The sequence below is a fragment of the Diceros bicornis genome, chromosome 15 (genome assembly GCF_020826845.1).
Source record: "Diceros bicornis minor isolate mBicDic1 chromosome 15, mDicBic1.mat.cur, whole genome shotgun sequence".
Lineage (NCBI taxonomy): Eukaryota > Metazoa > Chordata > Mammalia > Perissodactyla > Rhinocerotidae > Diceros > Diceros bicornis.
In genome coordinates, this window is record NC_080754.1 from 21334985 (window position 1) to 21349935 (window position 14951).

The 14951-nt window shown below is 34.9% G+C and overlaps 1 protein-coding gene across 2 annotated transcripts in view; it reads right to left on the minus strand.

Annotated features, from left to right (window-relative positions):
* The window catches only part of GSK3B (glycogen synthase kinase 3 beta), a 202135-nt gene that overhangs the window by 34295 nt on the left and 152889 nt on the right, over window positions 1-14951 (minus strand). The window contains exons 8-9 of one of the 2 annotated variants that reach the window (XM_058555862.1): window positions 9525-9620; window positions 745-783 (exon numbers count right to left, since the gene is read on the minus strand). In XM_058555862.1, coding sequence (XP_058411845.1) covers window positions 745-783; window positions 9525-9620 — 135 coding nt within the window. The remainder of the gene's footprint in view (window positions 1-744; window positions 784-9524; window positions 9621-14951) is intronic. The other variant, XM_058555863.1, reaches the window with a different exon arrangement.

Sequence of the window (14951 nt, forward strand, 5' to 3'; positions counted from 1 at the left end):
GCCAGGTACACATATTAGACTATTTTGCCAGGGAATCCTAACTCATGGAATCAAAGAGTTAAAAACAATAAAGAAAAGAATTCATTCCAAGAGCCTACACTAAAATCACGACCTAACCTGCCTTTGAAAAAAGTATCCATTATTACTTTAAACCCTTTGAGAGACTCCTGATGAGAAAAGCCTTGGTTCAGTACTCTATGGATGAAGGTTAAGTGGAAAATTATGTGGGGTCAAAACTCAGTGTCTCCCAAAGTTCAGATTTCTGACCATAATACAGGGTGTGGTAGCATGCAACCTGCAAAAATTTCAGGCCAAACTAGAAAATAGCTCTTCTGAATCATCTCTGTGCCTAAAGAAAAGAAAACCAGTAACTACTGCAATTTGGCTTTTAATGCAGATGTTTCTGCTGCCATTTCATTACTTACTCATTTAAATTGCTTAACACTCAGAACCTTTGGTTCCGTGCATCTTTGTCATTATTTATTCTTGTAAAAATAATGATTTTCAAACCCCCCAGTACCTAAACTTCAGTCTAGATATCAATAAATCACTCAGGGGACTGACAATCTAAATAGACCATAAGCCAAACCTATACCATACGGTGAACGAAAACAGAAATCATAGCGACCTACATTGTTTTTACTGTTTCAAGAATGAATAACTATTAAGCCTTTCAAAAAAGGTTTTCCCTCTAGTTTTACAGACCTGCCCTGAAAGTTTGGGAAAAAAAAATTAAGTACATACCCGCACTCCTGAGGTGAAATGTCCTGTTCCTGACGAATCCTAAAGATGATAATGCAGTGAAATAATCCAAACAGGGGAAGTCAATCCAAAAGAGAATAGTCCAGCAAGGAAAAATATATCCAATGTTATAAGAAATCCATGGTGTCGGGGGGACATAGAAAATGTTTATACAGTTATAAACTTTAAACATCAGTCTCCACAGTAGCAAGTCCAAGTTTTAAAAATTATTTCACCACAGTGTATGCAAAAAAAATTTTTGATTGCGCAATGGTGAGGCACAGTAAAGAAACATTTTTATTTTAGTTTATTATGTTCCAATGCCAGTGCGTTTATTAAAAAAATACAAAACCAAAAAAAGTTAAAATCAAAATGAAATCTAGAAGTAAAGTTCCCAAAGTAAAGTATTTGGTCTTCTACGACCTGGATTCACCATCCATTGACATGGCTGGGAGGGGGCACATTAGCCTGCTTTTAAGATATGAGTTCCCATTATACTAATTTTTCTCTATTAATGCATTCCAGTTACACAGTATAAACATTTTTTTCCTAGATTATTAGTGATGAGAGGAAAGTAATAAACATATTTAATTAATATTACTATAGATTTCAAGCCAGATATTTTCAATTTGTGTGAGCTAAGAAGGATCAGGCCACCGCGGATTATTCTCCATTTTGGATTGACTTCCCTGCTAAAAGATATTTGCTGACATTGTCATTATCTTAGGACTCTTCAGGAAATTGACATATCACCTCAGGAGTGCGGGTATAAACTTACTTTTTCTATTGTGGGCTTTGCCCCCTCATACCCTTGCACCCATAAATAAATAGAGAACATTCTTTTCTTTTTGGAAAAACTCACTGAAAAAAACATCCTACATCTTTGAGCACTACAAATTCAACACAGTTCCATCTGCAAATATGCCCAATTCACCCACCAAAAGCTAAACAAAAATATATACAATAAACAATACAACTAAGGGACAGTCACAGTTATAGGTGTCATGCATAGTAATGTACACCAACACCTAGGCACAACGGAGCCAAATACATAAGGGAGGTAGTAGGGTCTATTATGTCTAGGTATTGAGAACAAAAAACGGCAGAACTCACCCGTAGCTGTGAATTCCCTTGGCTATTCTAAGAGAATTAAACATTCTTTTAGGATAGTTTCCAGTGGGGGAATTAAATATTTTGCAAAAATAAATAATCCGCGGATTACTTTTAGTCTGCAGACTAAAATTTAGTACACGGATTAAACTCCGGCCCATCAGAATACAAATCTCTCATGAACTAAAACACAACCAAGTGGACAAAAATATAAAACCAGACTAAAAAAACTGAGAGCACCAAGTAAGACTCAAGTGGGCCAACTAACAATTAGTGCGCAGACTAAATATGGCCAGCCAAGTATGTCAGCAAGGCCACGAAGAGCCCAAAACACCCCCTTATAAAAACTAAAAACAAAAGTAAATAAACAAACAGAACAAAGCAAAAAATAAAAAAACGAAAAAAAGAAAAGAAAAGAGAAAGGAAAAATTGAAAAGAACCAAAACACTGACATGAACTTTTAAATGATTCAAATACTACCTCACCTGTGCAGCAACTCATTTTCTTAATTTGAGACAAATAAACTCTCATCACAAATACCAGTCCATAGAAGAAACTAACAGAAAAAATTCATTTTCAAAAAGAAAGTCTCAGCAGTATTGAACAAATGCAAATAAGTCCTTAAATGAAGAATAAATAAATTTGCATTTGGATAACTCAAAAATGACAGAGGCAATTTTCCCCTTACATGTCCTAGAATAGACTTTTGCCATCAAATATCAAATTTCAACCTGGAGCTAACTGTCATGACTGAATCTTAAGCCCTTTAAAATTACCATTTATAAACTGTCTCATACACCATATCAAAGCCTTGGGTTGACTCTCATAGCATCAGCTCTCAACAATTCCACTGTATTAAACAGCCAACCAGAGCAATGTAAAAATGCCTATGGGCAATGATAATTAATCTAAGTAGAACACAGAACAAGTGCTGTGCCTGTTCTGAATAGCTATTCGTTCCTAGTTTTCTTTGTGATAAATGTACAACACAGACACTGTTCTCTGGTTATGCACAAGATACACAAACACCCAATGTTAAAAACTGATAAACCATGAATACTCCTAAAGAGCAACTTCAATATTGGCTCTCAAGTCATCTATTAATCATCTAAAATTATTTGCAATTTGTAAACCGAAATACAAGACTAAAAGTGAGACAATGCCATGGATTTGTTGACTGGTTAATTATAGTTAATTAACTTAAGAACTAAGTTTACTTAAGTGCTCATATTGTGGTACATAATTCATAAGAAACACAAACATCCTTTCCTTAGCCACGACAGAGCTTGCATTCACTAAATTTCAACTACTAATTTAAAGTCTTATTGAGTTTTCCTGAGCTCTGTTACATGTAAGAAATTTCTTAACTATATACGTGTTGATATCAGCATTTAACTACGCAATGTAATTTCTCCCTCTAACATCATTCACTGATAAAATAGTACTACAGGCTTATACAGACATGTGACTTACCAAATGTCCACTTATCCATTTAATTTCTCATTGTTCATAAAATAGTTACTGTAGTCAGGATGACCTTCTTAAGAATACTGGAACATTTCTTTTTCATCCACACCTCCTCATCTTAAGGGACAGTCTCCTAGGCTACAACAATTCCTAACCTTATCTAGGCTTAAGCAAATCTAAATCCTCCTTCAACAGTCCCCCCTGCCCCCTTCTATCACCTTTAAGGAGGCTTCCTTTTTCCCTCCACCACCCTGGCTGAAGATATGTCTCACAATACTTACAGCATGTGAAACACCTTTGAACACCTATAACACACAATCAAGTACAGGGTTATATTTTATCTTATATTATTCAATACTTGCTTCAACTGAGTCAGTTATGTCACCTGTAAGCTTTTCAAGGACATGGGCTATATATTTTCTTTCTTTTGCATCCTTTATGGCATCCAGCACAGCACTGGTTACATAGGAGATATGGGTTTTAAAGAACAAATGAAAAATTAAAAATAGATTTTTGCCTTCTTTTTCAATCCACTCTCAACCCTACCCTCTACTCCCCACAAGTGATCTTGAAACTTATGTCTTAGTGTTCTTTCTTTTTTATATTATTACTCTCACATATGGATTAGCCACCTTAGTAGCTAGATTTTAATGTGCACACAGTTTCCAGCAAAGAAATAGGAGTATAGCCAGTATAAACAGAAAAGTGAGAAAGTCTACTCACATAGAAATACAGATGTTAGAAAAGAAGTGATTATTCTAGCATTAATAAAGACATAGGGAAATTCAGAAAAAATGTAGAAAATTCAGTAGAGAACATAGGGAGTTTATGAGACAAGTGATAATGGATTAGTAGAATATTCAGGGCACAGAGAGTTGAATAATAATACAAACTGATTCACCTAAGCAATATCACAAAACAGACAAATGGCAATCTTAGGAACCAACAGAAATCTCCAACATGGTTTTACGCTTTGTGGAATACACGTGAGTAAAACGGGTAAGGCAGAGTGCCCAGAAAAGGTAGATACAGTGGACCTGCATAAAAAGAAGACTGACAGCAATTTTTATTTTGGGGCTCTCTAGGCCCTTCTGAAGGCATTTTTGGTAATGTGTTAAACTACAGTTGGAACAGGTAAGTTTATCAAGTGAAAAATGTTGTGTTGAAAGGCTCAGAAAAAAATGTAAGATTATGAGGAAAGTCTTAAAAAAGTAAGTATAGGGGGGTATTTTTGTTTAGCTTTAAGTATAGACAAACATAATAACTTGTTCAGTTTAGTTTGATTTCTTTGATAGCTAACACCATCCTAGCACTCAGTTTTCTGCTTACTGTTAGCTAGTTGGTAATACTAGTATTCATTTATTTTGAAGAATGTGGACAGTGTTCTAAGAAATCAAGTATGTAAGGATTGATTTTTGTGGATAAGGCTTTCTGGGATACTTAACCAATGATCTACGGTCCCACATATCCTGCAGAGACTTAACAATTAAGTAAACTATCATGCATGGCAAAAACTTAGCAACAAACATTTTGAGGTAACTGATATCCATTTCATTATTACCATTATGAAAGAGAAATTAGGTACTGCTATAATACGTAAGGTATGACTTGGTAGGTACTAAAGGAGTTACGAGGTGGGAATAATCATGGAGAGCTCAGATAATTAGGAAACATTTCATAGGAGAAGTGAGATTTGAGGTCTTGAGAAAAGGTTAAGGCTTGGGAAGCAGAGAAGAACATTCTAAGTGTGAAAAAAAGACACTGGCAAGAGGTAGAAACAAATGTGGCTTCTCTAGGGAATAATTAGGAGAACAGTTTGTTAGCCCAAAAAATTCAGCATGACTGCACGTTGCCTTTGAAGTGAGCTACAGGCAATGACAACACTCATATATGTAGCTAACATATTCAACAGCCCTAGTCCAACTGAAAGAGATCAGGGCTTTTGGGATTCTAATCTACATTCTTCTGCTAACCAGATACATCACTTATAAATTTCATGACTCTGGAAGAATACACAAACATCTGTGTTACCTAACTGACCTCCTAGGATTATTTATTAGCAAGATAAAGGGAGAATACTTGTTTTAAGGAACCTGAAATAAAAGGTTAATAGAATCAGGTACTCAAAATGGGGAAAAAACTCATACATCTATTATGATATAACCTTACTAGAAATCCCTAATCTACCTAACTACACACTAAGCTTTTAAATTTGTTGCCTAACTATACTCATTTAAGGGTGGAGGAGCTGGAGAACTTGGGAAAGAGATTGAGTACAATTGATGAGATACCTCAGGGAAGGCTAGGAGAAGGACAAGAACTAAATCTCTTGTTTTTCTGGAAAGGAAAGGTATAAAAAATTAAGAACAGAGTGACTGTAGAATCTGTCATCCAAACAGGAACACTTTTGAAAGTGAAGGGGCATGTAATTAATAATTACATTGGACAAGCATAAATTGGGACATATGATCACCTTTGTCATTATGTGTTTATTATGTCAAATTTTCCTAAAGGCAACGAGAAATCAGAGAAGAATTTTAAATAGGAGTGAGTGACAGTATCACATGAACTTTTAAGAAAGCTAACTTTGACAGCAATGAGGATATGTAAAACTGAAGGAGGGAAATCAGTTAGAAGGTGGAAGGTTGTTGTAACAATTCTATGACATAATGACAGCCCAAACTAAAGTCAGGGCAGTGGAGACAGACAGGACAAATCAAAGAACTATACTGGAGGTAGAATTCTTTACATTTATTCAGAACTAAGATAAAATAATCCTTTATATGCACATTTGAACTATATTTTCAAAAGAATCTGGAGAAGAGACACGACGACTAATTGCTATCTTACAAAAGAAAAAACCTGAGGCACAAAGAGTAGGAGCAGTGCTTAAACCAGAACTTCACTTCATACAACAGACTGTCATTTAACCATACCTCCATGCACTAAATGCAGAATTTAAGCTTCCTCTCTTCTTCCAACCAATCTTCGTCTCTAATTCTCAATCTACTTTTGCATCATTTCCTTTTGCGTCCCATCTGGCTTTTACTCTTTGAAGTGTACAGCATACACCAATGCAGAGCTCCTTACCCTCCCCACTGCCAATAATGGTCCCCGTTTCAAAACATCAGCACCTACTTCCCTTTCTACTTAAATGAATTACGTTGCTCTGGCTATCAAGCAATAGTCAAGGGCAACTTATTGCATTTCTAAATTCTCAAGATTCCTGCCACATACCACACTGGGATCGTCTCATTATTTTGCTCTTCTGTTTGCCATCTTTCCTACACATCTGAATCCCTTCACCTCAGGGTTTCCACAGAAGATATTTTCTCCCTTAATGTTTATGTCTGCCTACTTTTTGAGAACACCAGCTCCCCAATACAGCTGTACTACACTGCAGCACGGAAAACCAGGGTTCACATGCCTACAGCATCAGGGGCTAAAGTGGGTCTAACAGAAGAGAGCAATGAAGGCAAAGCAGCTTTTGTTTCCAGATGCCTGTTTACCTGCCCTCCAAAGGCAAGAACAACACTATGTGTGTTTTTTAAAAACAACTCCACTGGCTGCCTAGCATAAGGGAGCATTTCTCAAGTTGGTGTCCACTATCATAAGGCAGGGGAGAGGGGACTGAAAAAATGTAAAATCTAAATTTAGAAATTTAAAATTTAGAAATCTAAATTTTCTCTAGAAATCTAAAATTTTGTATTCTCATTTTGATAATAATCTATTTTTTAAAATCAATATAAACACATTCTGGATCATCTAGTCATCTTGATGACAGTATAGCGCCATGAAATTTCTGTGCTTGAATTTGGTTTTGTGTTTACAACCACAATAACACTAACCTAGCTGTATGCACTAATGAGAAATTAACATGAGTTAAATACATAATAAATGCATTTGTACCAAGTGAAAACCACATTATGTCAAGGCACACTATACGAATGAAGAATTCACAGTAGTTTGAACAGACAAAATAGGTGGGAGAAGTGAGTCATTATTCTACATGTGGTACAGGAACGGAAAGCTCCTGGAAAGCTAAATAAAACAAATAAAATGGCTTTACATAGATTATTCAAGTTTGAAACACATTAGTGTAAGATAGAGAAACAACAGGAATCCACGAGAGCAAAGGAAGATGTAAAGCATACAAATTCATTGCAAATCTTCTGTTGGCTTCATTTTAATTATAATCAATCATTCCTCACATTCCATCCTGGCTAATACTTGAACTGAAGAGAGATAAACCAGGGAAAAAATGCAGCATACGACACACGTTAATATTGGTGGCAGACTTGATGAAAAAAAAAAATGAAAACAGGATCTATTAAGATTTCATGACCTCAATTTCAGCACTATATTGTTCAGAAACTCTATATTAAGGGTAACATGTGATGAACACTTAGATTACACCAAAAAGAGCTTTACTTTTCTTTCTTCACAAAAATAACACGCTTATTAAAGAAAATATGGAAATGCAGAACAAAGAAAATCACCTACACTCTTCTCACTCAAACCACTGTTAGCATTTTGGAATATTTCCCTGTATTTATTCGATACAGAATTATTTTTTTGTTTTTCTTTAACATGACTGAAATCATAGTACACTACAAATCACTTATAATAAACACTTTAACTTGGAATAACTTTACTGGATTCAAACTGCAACTCAAACTCTAAATCCAAATAGGCCACCTTAGGATTCTGAGTTAGAGCCAGGTGAGAGTAAATATCTTCTGACTCAGATTCAAAATAAACCTTAAGTACAAAAATCAAAGAATGGTTTATCTCAGGCTACTTAGTGTTTATTATAAATTTAAAAAGTAGGGGGCAACATCTTGGTTTGTTGGTCAGTGAAATCTACAACCTATAACTCCGACACTAAAATACTACTGTCTTTGATTCTAAATAATAAATAAATAATTAGTAACGAGAGGATTTTCTGAAGTGAAGAGAGGTAATAAGATTGTGAAAACTTGAAGGAAAGTAACTGGAATCATAATACAATTTAGAGGAGAAATACCTTAAATCTGGGAATGTGAACTATTTCACCTACAGCCCTAAATTACTTCATCTCTTATTATAAAAGATCTATAACCAATTAAATGAACTTATCAATGTTCAAAACAAACTGTTATGTGTACATTTTTAAATACAGAAAGTCTCCGCTTGAAATACATACCAAAAAGTTGAACATTTTTAACCCACAAAAATATATCATGAAATATAAGTAAATGGGGGAGGGAATGCATGACACATAACAAGCAGTTTAAAAGATCTGGCATTAAACATACACACATACACACACACACACACACACACACACACACACAGAAGTTTAATCCTGGCTTTGTTACAGCCACCTATGTAATCTTGGATAAGTCATTTGGTATCTTTGGCCAGAGTTTCTGAACCTATAAAATGAGGAAGCTAGCGATTCACTCTAGCTATAAACCCTATTAGATGTTTTTTTTCCTCTAAACACTTAATCTCACAAACCAAACTGAGATGAAAGAACTTTTTATTAAAATGATTTCAATTAGTATCAAAGAAAAAAAAAAAGTCTTCTGGTAAATTAGCACTTATGTTCTTAGAATTGGTTCCTTCTAATGTTGCGGTTAGGTTTTTCTAGGCATCCTGTTAACATATCAATTGCTTTCAACGTATACTCCTAGCAAGATCAAATCTGCTTTTTATTCCTGCTTCCAAAACACCAATAGGAAAGTAAACAAGAGAAGAAAAACACACAATATCATCTACAATAAGATCTATATATTAATAGTTTGAAAAAATAAAGAAAATACATGAAATGTATGTTTTCATATGCACTATGATCGTGAATAATAAGCACCTCTATGTAAAGCAATTAATTTCTGATTTTTAAGTAGCCAAAATTTATACATAAGATCTTATCTATTCCTAATGAAATTCTGTATTTTAATGATATAGGTACACTGTCCTCACCCTACAAATAAAAAGCCAGGCTAGAAATTATCCACAGGAAATCAATGGGGACAAAACTATATATAGTCAATGAACACTGAAGTACAACTACCCAACTATTTTTACATGCAGAACTGCTGGGTACTTTGTACTCAGGCAGCTATCTGGTCTCAAAATAGTTTAGTTTAAGAACAATGAGAAACACAAGTTTTAGTTAACTACTGGTTAACGTGCTTTATAAAAAACTCTTTTTGACTCACCTTAGTCCAAGGATGTGCCTTAATTTGCGGGAATTTGAATTCTGTGTAGTTTGGGTTCATTTCTCTAATTTGCTCCCTTGTCGGTGTCCCCAGGACCTAGATAAAGAAAGCAAGTTACTGCCATATTTTTCTATACACTTAAAATTTAGTCTTTACGTTTCAACAGAATTTAAAACAAATTCCAAAGTTATAAAATACATAACTCGATAAATAGAGCAGACTTTGTGACAGATTTTAATTTTTAACTGACTACAGATCCCATGCTATACTACCGTACAAAGACTTTTATGATAATAATAATGTTAAATCAGGGTTGTAAAAAAAGATCACTCAAAAATATTCAAGTAAAAATCAGACATCTTCATTCTATCTAGAAAAACAATCTATTGCAATGATGGCCTCTGAAATAATATCTTTTATTCATTTAGTAAAGTATAGCCAAAGGTTTTATTACCAATAAATTAATCAGGAGAATCTTACCCAAACATAGTCATCAATAATTCCATTCAATCACTGAATATTTAGTGAGTGTACAAGTAACTAGGCTATGATGTATGGAGGATACAAAGAACAAGAGATTTTTCTGCTATGATGAACTTAAACATTTGTGTGTGGAAAAAAGTATAACCACAATACAAGATGAAAATATACTGAGCACTTCATTGCCTCTACAGCTGCAGCATGCACCACACAAAGCAAAGTATATGGACCTGGGCATATGGAACCAAGACAGACAACAGGAAGAAACATTAAATACTAAAAATGAGTACTTTGAAGAAAGACGACATACATTACTCATCTTTAGAACTCTAGGCCTTGGTATAAAACATGACTGTTGAAATAAAACATGAAGCCATTTACAATTCAAGGATAGTTGCACAGAAAGAGTGGAATATAATGATAAGTACTTGATTTGTGGTGGCAACCAGTGAGTAATAAGGGCAAAGTAAGAATTTTCAGTATTTTATTTTTGCCAGTTCTAATTCTCTAGACTTCGTTAAAAATTTCAGAACTTAATCAAAAATTTAAAAGTTTTATAGTTCAAAAGGCAATCTTAAAAAACAGCAAAGGCGAGCTATAGACTGAGAGAAAATATTTGTAAAATGTATATTCTGCAAAGAATTTGTATCTAGGATATACAGAGGACTCTTACTAAAAAACAAGAAGACAACCTAATAAAAATGGACAAAAGATATGACCCGATCAGCCAGAGCGCCTGCAGATCGCGGCGGGCTCAGAATACACAGATCTTGACCCCCACCCAGTGGTGGCAGGTGGAAGCTGCGACCAGATATTTTCATTAGGAGGAAAAACAAATCCACGCCGTCAAACAGTATGCAAAAATATATTAAATCTCTAGACCAGAAGGAAAATGACAAGCACCCAGCAATCAATCCTGAAGGCACAGAAATTTATAGTCTGAATGACAGAGAATTCAAAATAGCTATCATAAAAAAGCTCAACGAGTTACAAGAAAATACAGATAGTTCAATGAAATCAGGACCTTCTTCACAAAAGAGATTGAAACTATAAAGAAAAACCAATCAGAAATGTTGGAGATGAAAAACACAATGGAGGAGATAAAAATCTGGAATCTTTAAAGAACAGAGCTGACAATATGGAGGAAAGAATTAGCAATACAGAAGACAGGAATGCAGAAATGCTCCAGATGGAGGAAGAAAGAGAACTAAGACTAAAAAGAAATTCTCCGAGAAATATCTGACTCAATTAGGAGATGCAACATAAGGATTATAGGTATTCCAGAGGGAGAAGAGAGGGAAAAAGGAGCAGAGAGCTTGTTCAAAGAAACAATAGCTGAGAACTTCCCAAACCTGGGGAAGGAGGTGGAAATACAAGTGAATGAAGTCAACAGATCACCTAACTACATCACCACAAAAAGACCCTCTCCAAGGCACAGAGCAGTAAATAAAGCTGGCAAAAGTCAATGACAAAGAAAGAACATTAAGGGCAGCAAAAGCCTCTCAGGCTTTTAGCGGATTTCTCAGGCTAGGAGAGAGTGGAGTGATATATTCTAAATTCTGAAAGACAAAAACTTTCAGCCAAGAATACTCTATCTAGCGAAAATATCCTTCAGGTATGATGGAGAAATAAAAACTTTCCCAGATAAACAAAAGCTAAGAGAGTTCATTGCCGCAAGATCCCCACTACAAGAAATGCTCAAGAAGGTCCTCATGCCTGGAAAAAAAAAAAAAAAAAAAAAAAAAAACACCAGAAAGGGGCTACAAAGCCTTGAGCAAGGAGAAAAATAGGTACACAAAATCAGAAAAAGTGCAGCTCTTTATCAGAACATGTTAGTAAACACTTAATTATAACATCAAAGATAAAGGGAAGGAAAACACCAAAAATAAATATAACCTCATCACTTTAACCACAAACTCACAACACAAGATAGAATAAGTTGTGACAATAATTACTTAGAAGAGGAAGAGGAAAGGGATGGAATCAACTCAGTCTAAGGAAAGAAGAGGCCTTCAGAAAATGGACTATCTCATCTATGAGTTTTTTTCACACAAACCTCATGGTAACCATTAAACAAATAATGAGTACAGAGACACATATGATAAATAAAGAGAGAACTAAGAAAACCATCATACGGAACTACCAAACTAAACTGGTAGTCTGAAACACACAGGATGAGAAACAAAGGAAATGCAGAAGAACTGGAAAATGAGCAATGAAATAACAAATTTAGCCCTCATATATCAATAATCACTCTAAATGTAAATGGATTGAATTCTCCAATTAAAAGACACAGAGTGGCAGGATGGATTAAAAAACAACACCCAACAACATGTTGCCTCCAGGAAACACATCTCAGCTCTAAAGACAAACACAGGCTCAGAGTGAAGGGATGGAAGATGATACTCCAAGCTAACAGCAAACAAAAGAAAGCAGGTGTTGCCACACTTACATCAGACAAAGCAGACTTCAAGATAAAAAAGGTAATGAGAGACAAAGAGGGGCAATATATAATGATAAAAGGGATACTCCACCAAGAAGACATATCAATTATAAATATATATGCACCCAACACAGGAGCACCAAAGTACATAAAGCAACTATTAACAAACCTAAAAGGAGATATCAACAACAACACAATAATAGTAGGGGATCTTAACACCCCACTTACATCAATGAATAGATCATCCAGACAGAAAGTCAATAAGGAAATAATGGACTTAAACGAAAAACTAGACAAGATGGACTTAACAGACATATAGAGAGCACTCCATCCAAACACAGCAGAATATACATTCTTCTCAAGCACTCATGGAACATTCTCAAGGATAGACCATATGTTGGGAAACAAGGCAAACCTCTATAAATTTAAGAAGACAGAAATCATAACAAGCGTCTTTTCCGACCATAATGCTATGAAACCAGAAATCAACTACAAGAAAAAAACTGGGAAAGGGACAAAGATGTGGAGACTGAACAACATGCTACTGAACAACCAATGGATCAATGAAGAAATTAAAGGAGAAATCCAAGAATATCTGACAACAAATGAAAATGAAAATACACCATACCAACTCATACGGGATGCAGCAAAAGCGGTCCTGAGAGGGAAATTCATAGCAATACAGGCCCATGTTAACAAACAAGAAAAATCCCAAATAAGCAATCTTAAACTACATCTAACACAATTAGAAAAAGAAGAAGAAACAAAGCCCAAAGTCAGAAGAAGGAGGGAAATAATAAAAGTTAGAGCAGAAATAAATGAAATTGAAACCAAAAAAACAACAGAAAGGATCAAGGAAACAATGAGCTGGTTCTTTGAGAAGATAAACAAAATTGACAAACCCTTAGCCAGACTCACTGAGAAAAAAAGAGAGAAGGCTCAAATAAATAAAATTAGAAATGAAAGAGGAGAAATTACAACAGATACCACAGAAATACAAAGGATTATAAGAGAATACTATGAAAAACTATATGCCAACAAATTGGACAATCTAGAAGAAATGGATAAATTCCTAGACTCAAACAATCTCCCAAAACTGAATCAAGAAGAAACAGAGAATGTGAATAGACCAATCACAAGTAAAGAGATTGAAATGGTAATCAAAAACCTCCCCAAAAATACAAGTCCAGGACCAGATGGCTTCTCTGGAGAATCTTATCAAACATTCAAAGATTTAATACCCATTCTTCTCAAACTATTCCAAAAAATAAGGAAGATGGAACACTTTGTAACACATTCTACAAGGCCAACATCACCCTGCTACCAAAGCCAGACAAGGACAATACAAAGAAGGAAAATTATAGGCCAGTATCACTGATGAACATAGATGCAAAAATCCTCAACAAAATATTGGCAAACTGACGACAGCAATACATTAGAAAGATCATATGCCGGGATCAAGTGGGATTTATACCAGATACAGGGATGGCTCAACATCCACCAATCAATCAATGTGATACACCACATTAACAAAACGAGGAATAAAAACCACATGATCATCTCAATAGATGCAAAGAAAGTATTTCACAAGATCAAACAACAATTTATAATAAAAACTCTCAACAAAACATGTATAGAAGGAAAGTACCTCAACATAATAAAGGCCATATATGACAAACCCACAACGAACATCACACTCAATGGGGAAAAACTGAAAGCCATCCCTCTGAGAACAGGAACAAGACAAAGGTGCCCACTCTTGCCACTCTTATTCAGCACAGTACTGGAGGTTTTGGTCAGAACAATTAGGCAAGAAAAAGGAATAAAAGGAATCCAAATAGGCAACGAAGAAGTGAAACTCTCGCTGTTTGCAGGCAACATGATTTTATATATAGAAAACCCTAAAGAATCCATCGGAAAACTAAAAACTACAGCAAAGTTGCAGGGTACAAAAATCAACTTAACAAAAATCAGTTGCATTTCTATACTCGAATAAAGAACTAACAGAAAGAGAACTGAAGAATATAATCCCATTCACAATCGCAACAAAAAGAATCAAATATCTAGGAATAAACTTAACCAAGGAGGTGAAAGATCTATACAGTGAAAACTATAAGACATTATTGAAAAAAATCGATGATGACATAAAGATGGAAAGATATCCCATGCACATGGATTGGAAGAATAAACATAGTTAAAATGTCCATAATACCTAAAGCTAGCTACAGATTCAATGCAATCCCAATCAGAATCACAATGACATTCTTCACGACATAAAACCAAAAGTACTAAAATTCATATGGGGCAACAAAAGACCCCAAATAGCTAAAGCAATCCTGAGAAAAAAGAACAAAGCTGGAAGCATCACAATCTCTGACTTCAAAATATACTACAAAGCTATAATAATCAAAACAGCATGGAAAACACCAGTGCGTAAAGATACATGCACCCCTGTGTTCATTGCAGCGTTATTCACAATAGCCAAGACTTGGAAGCAACCAAAG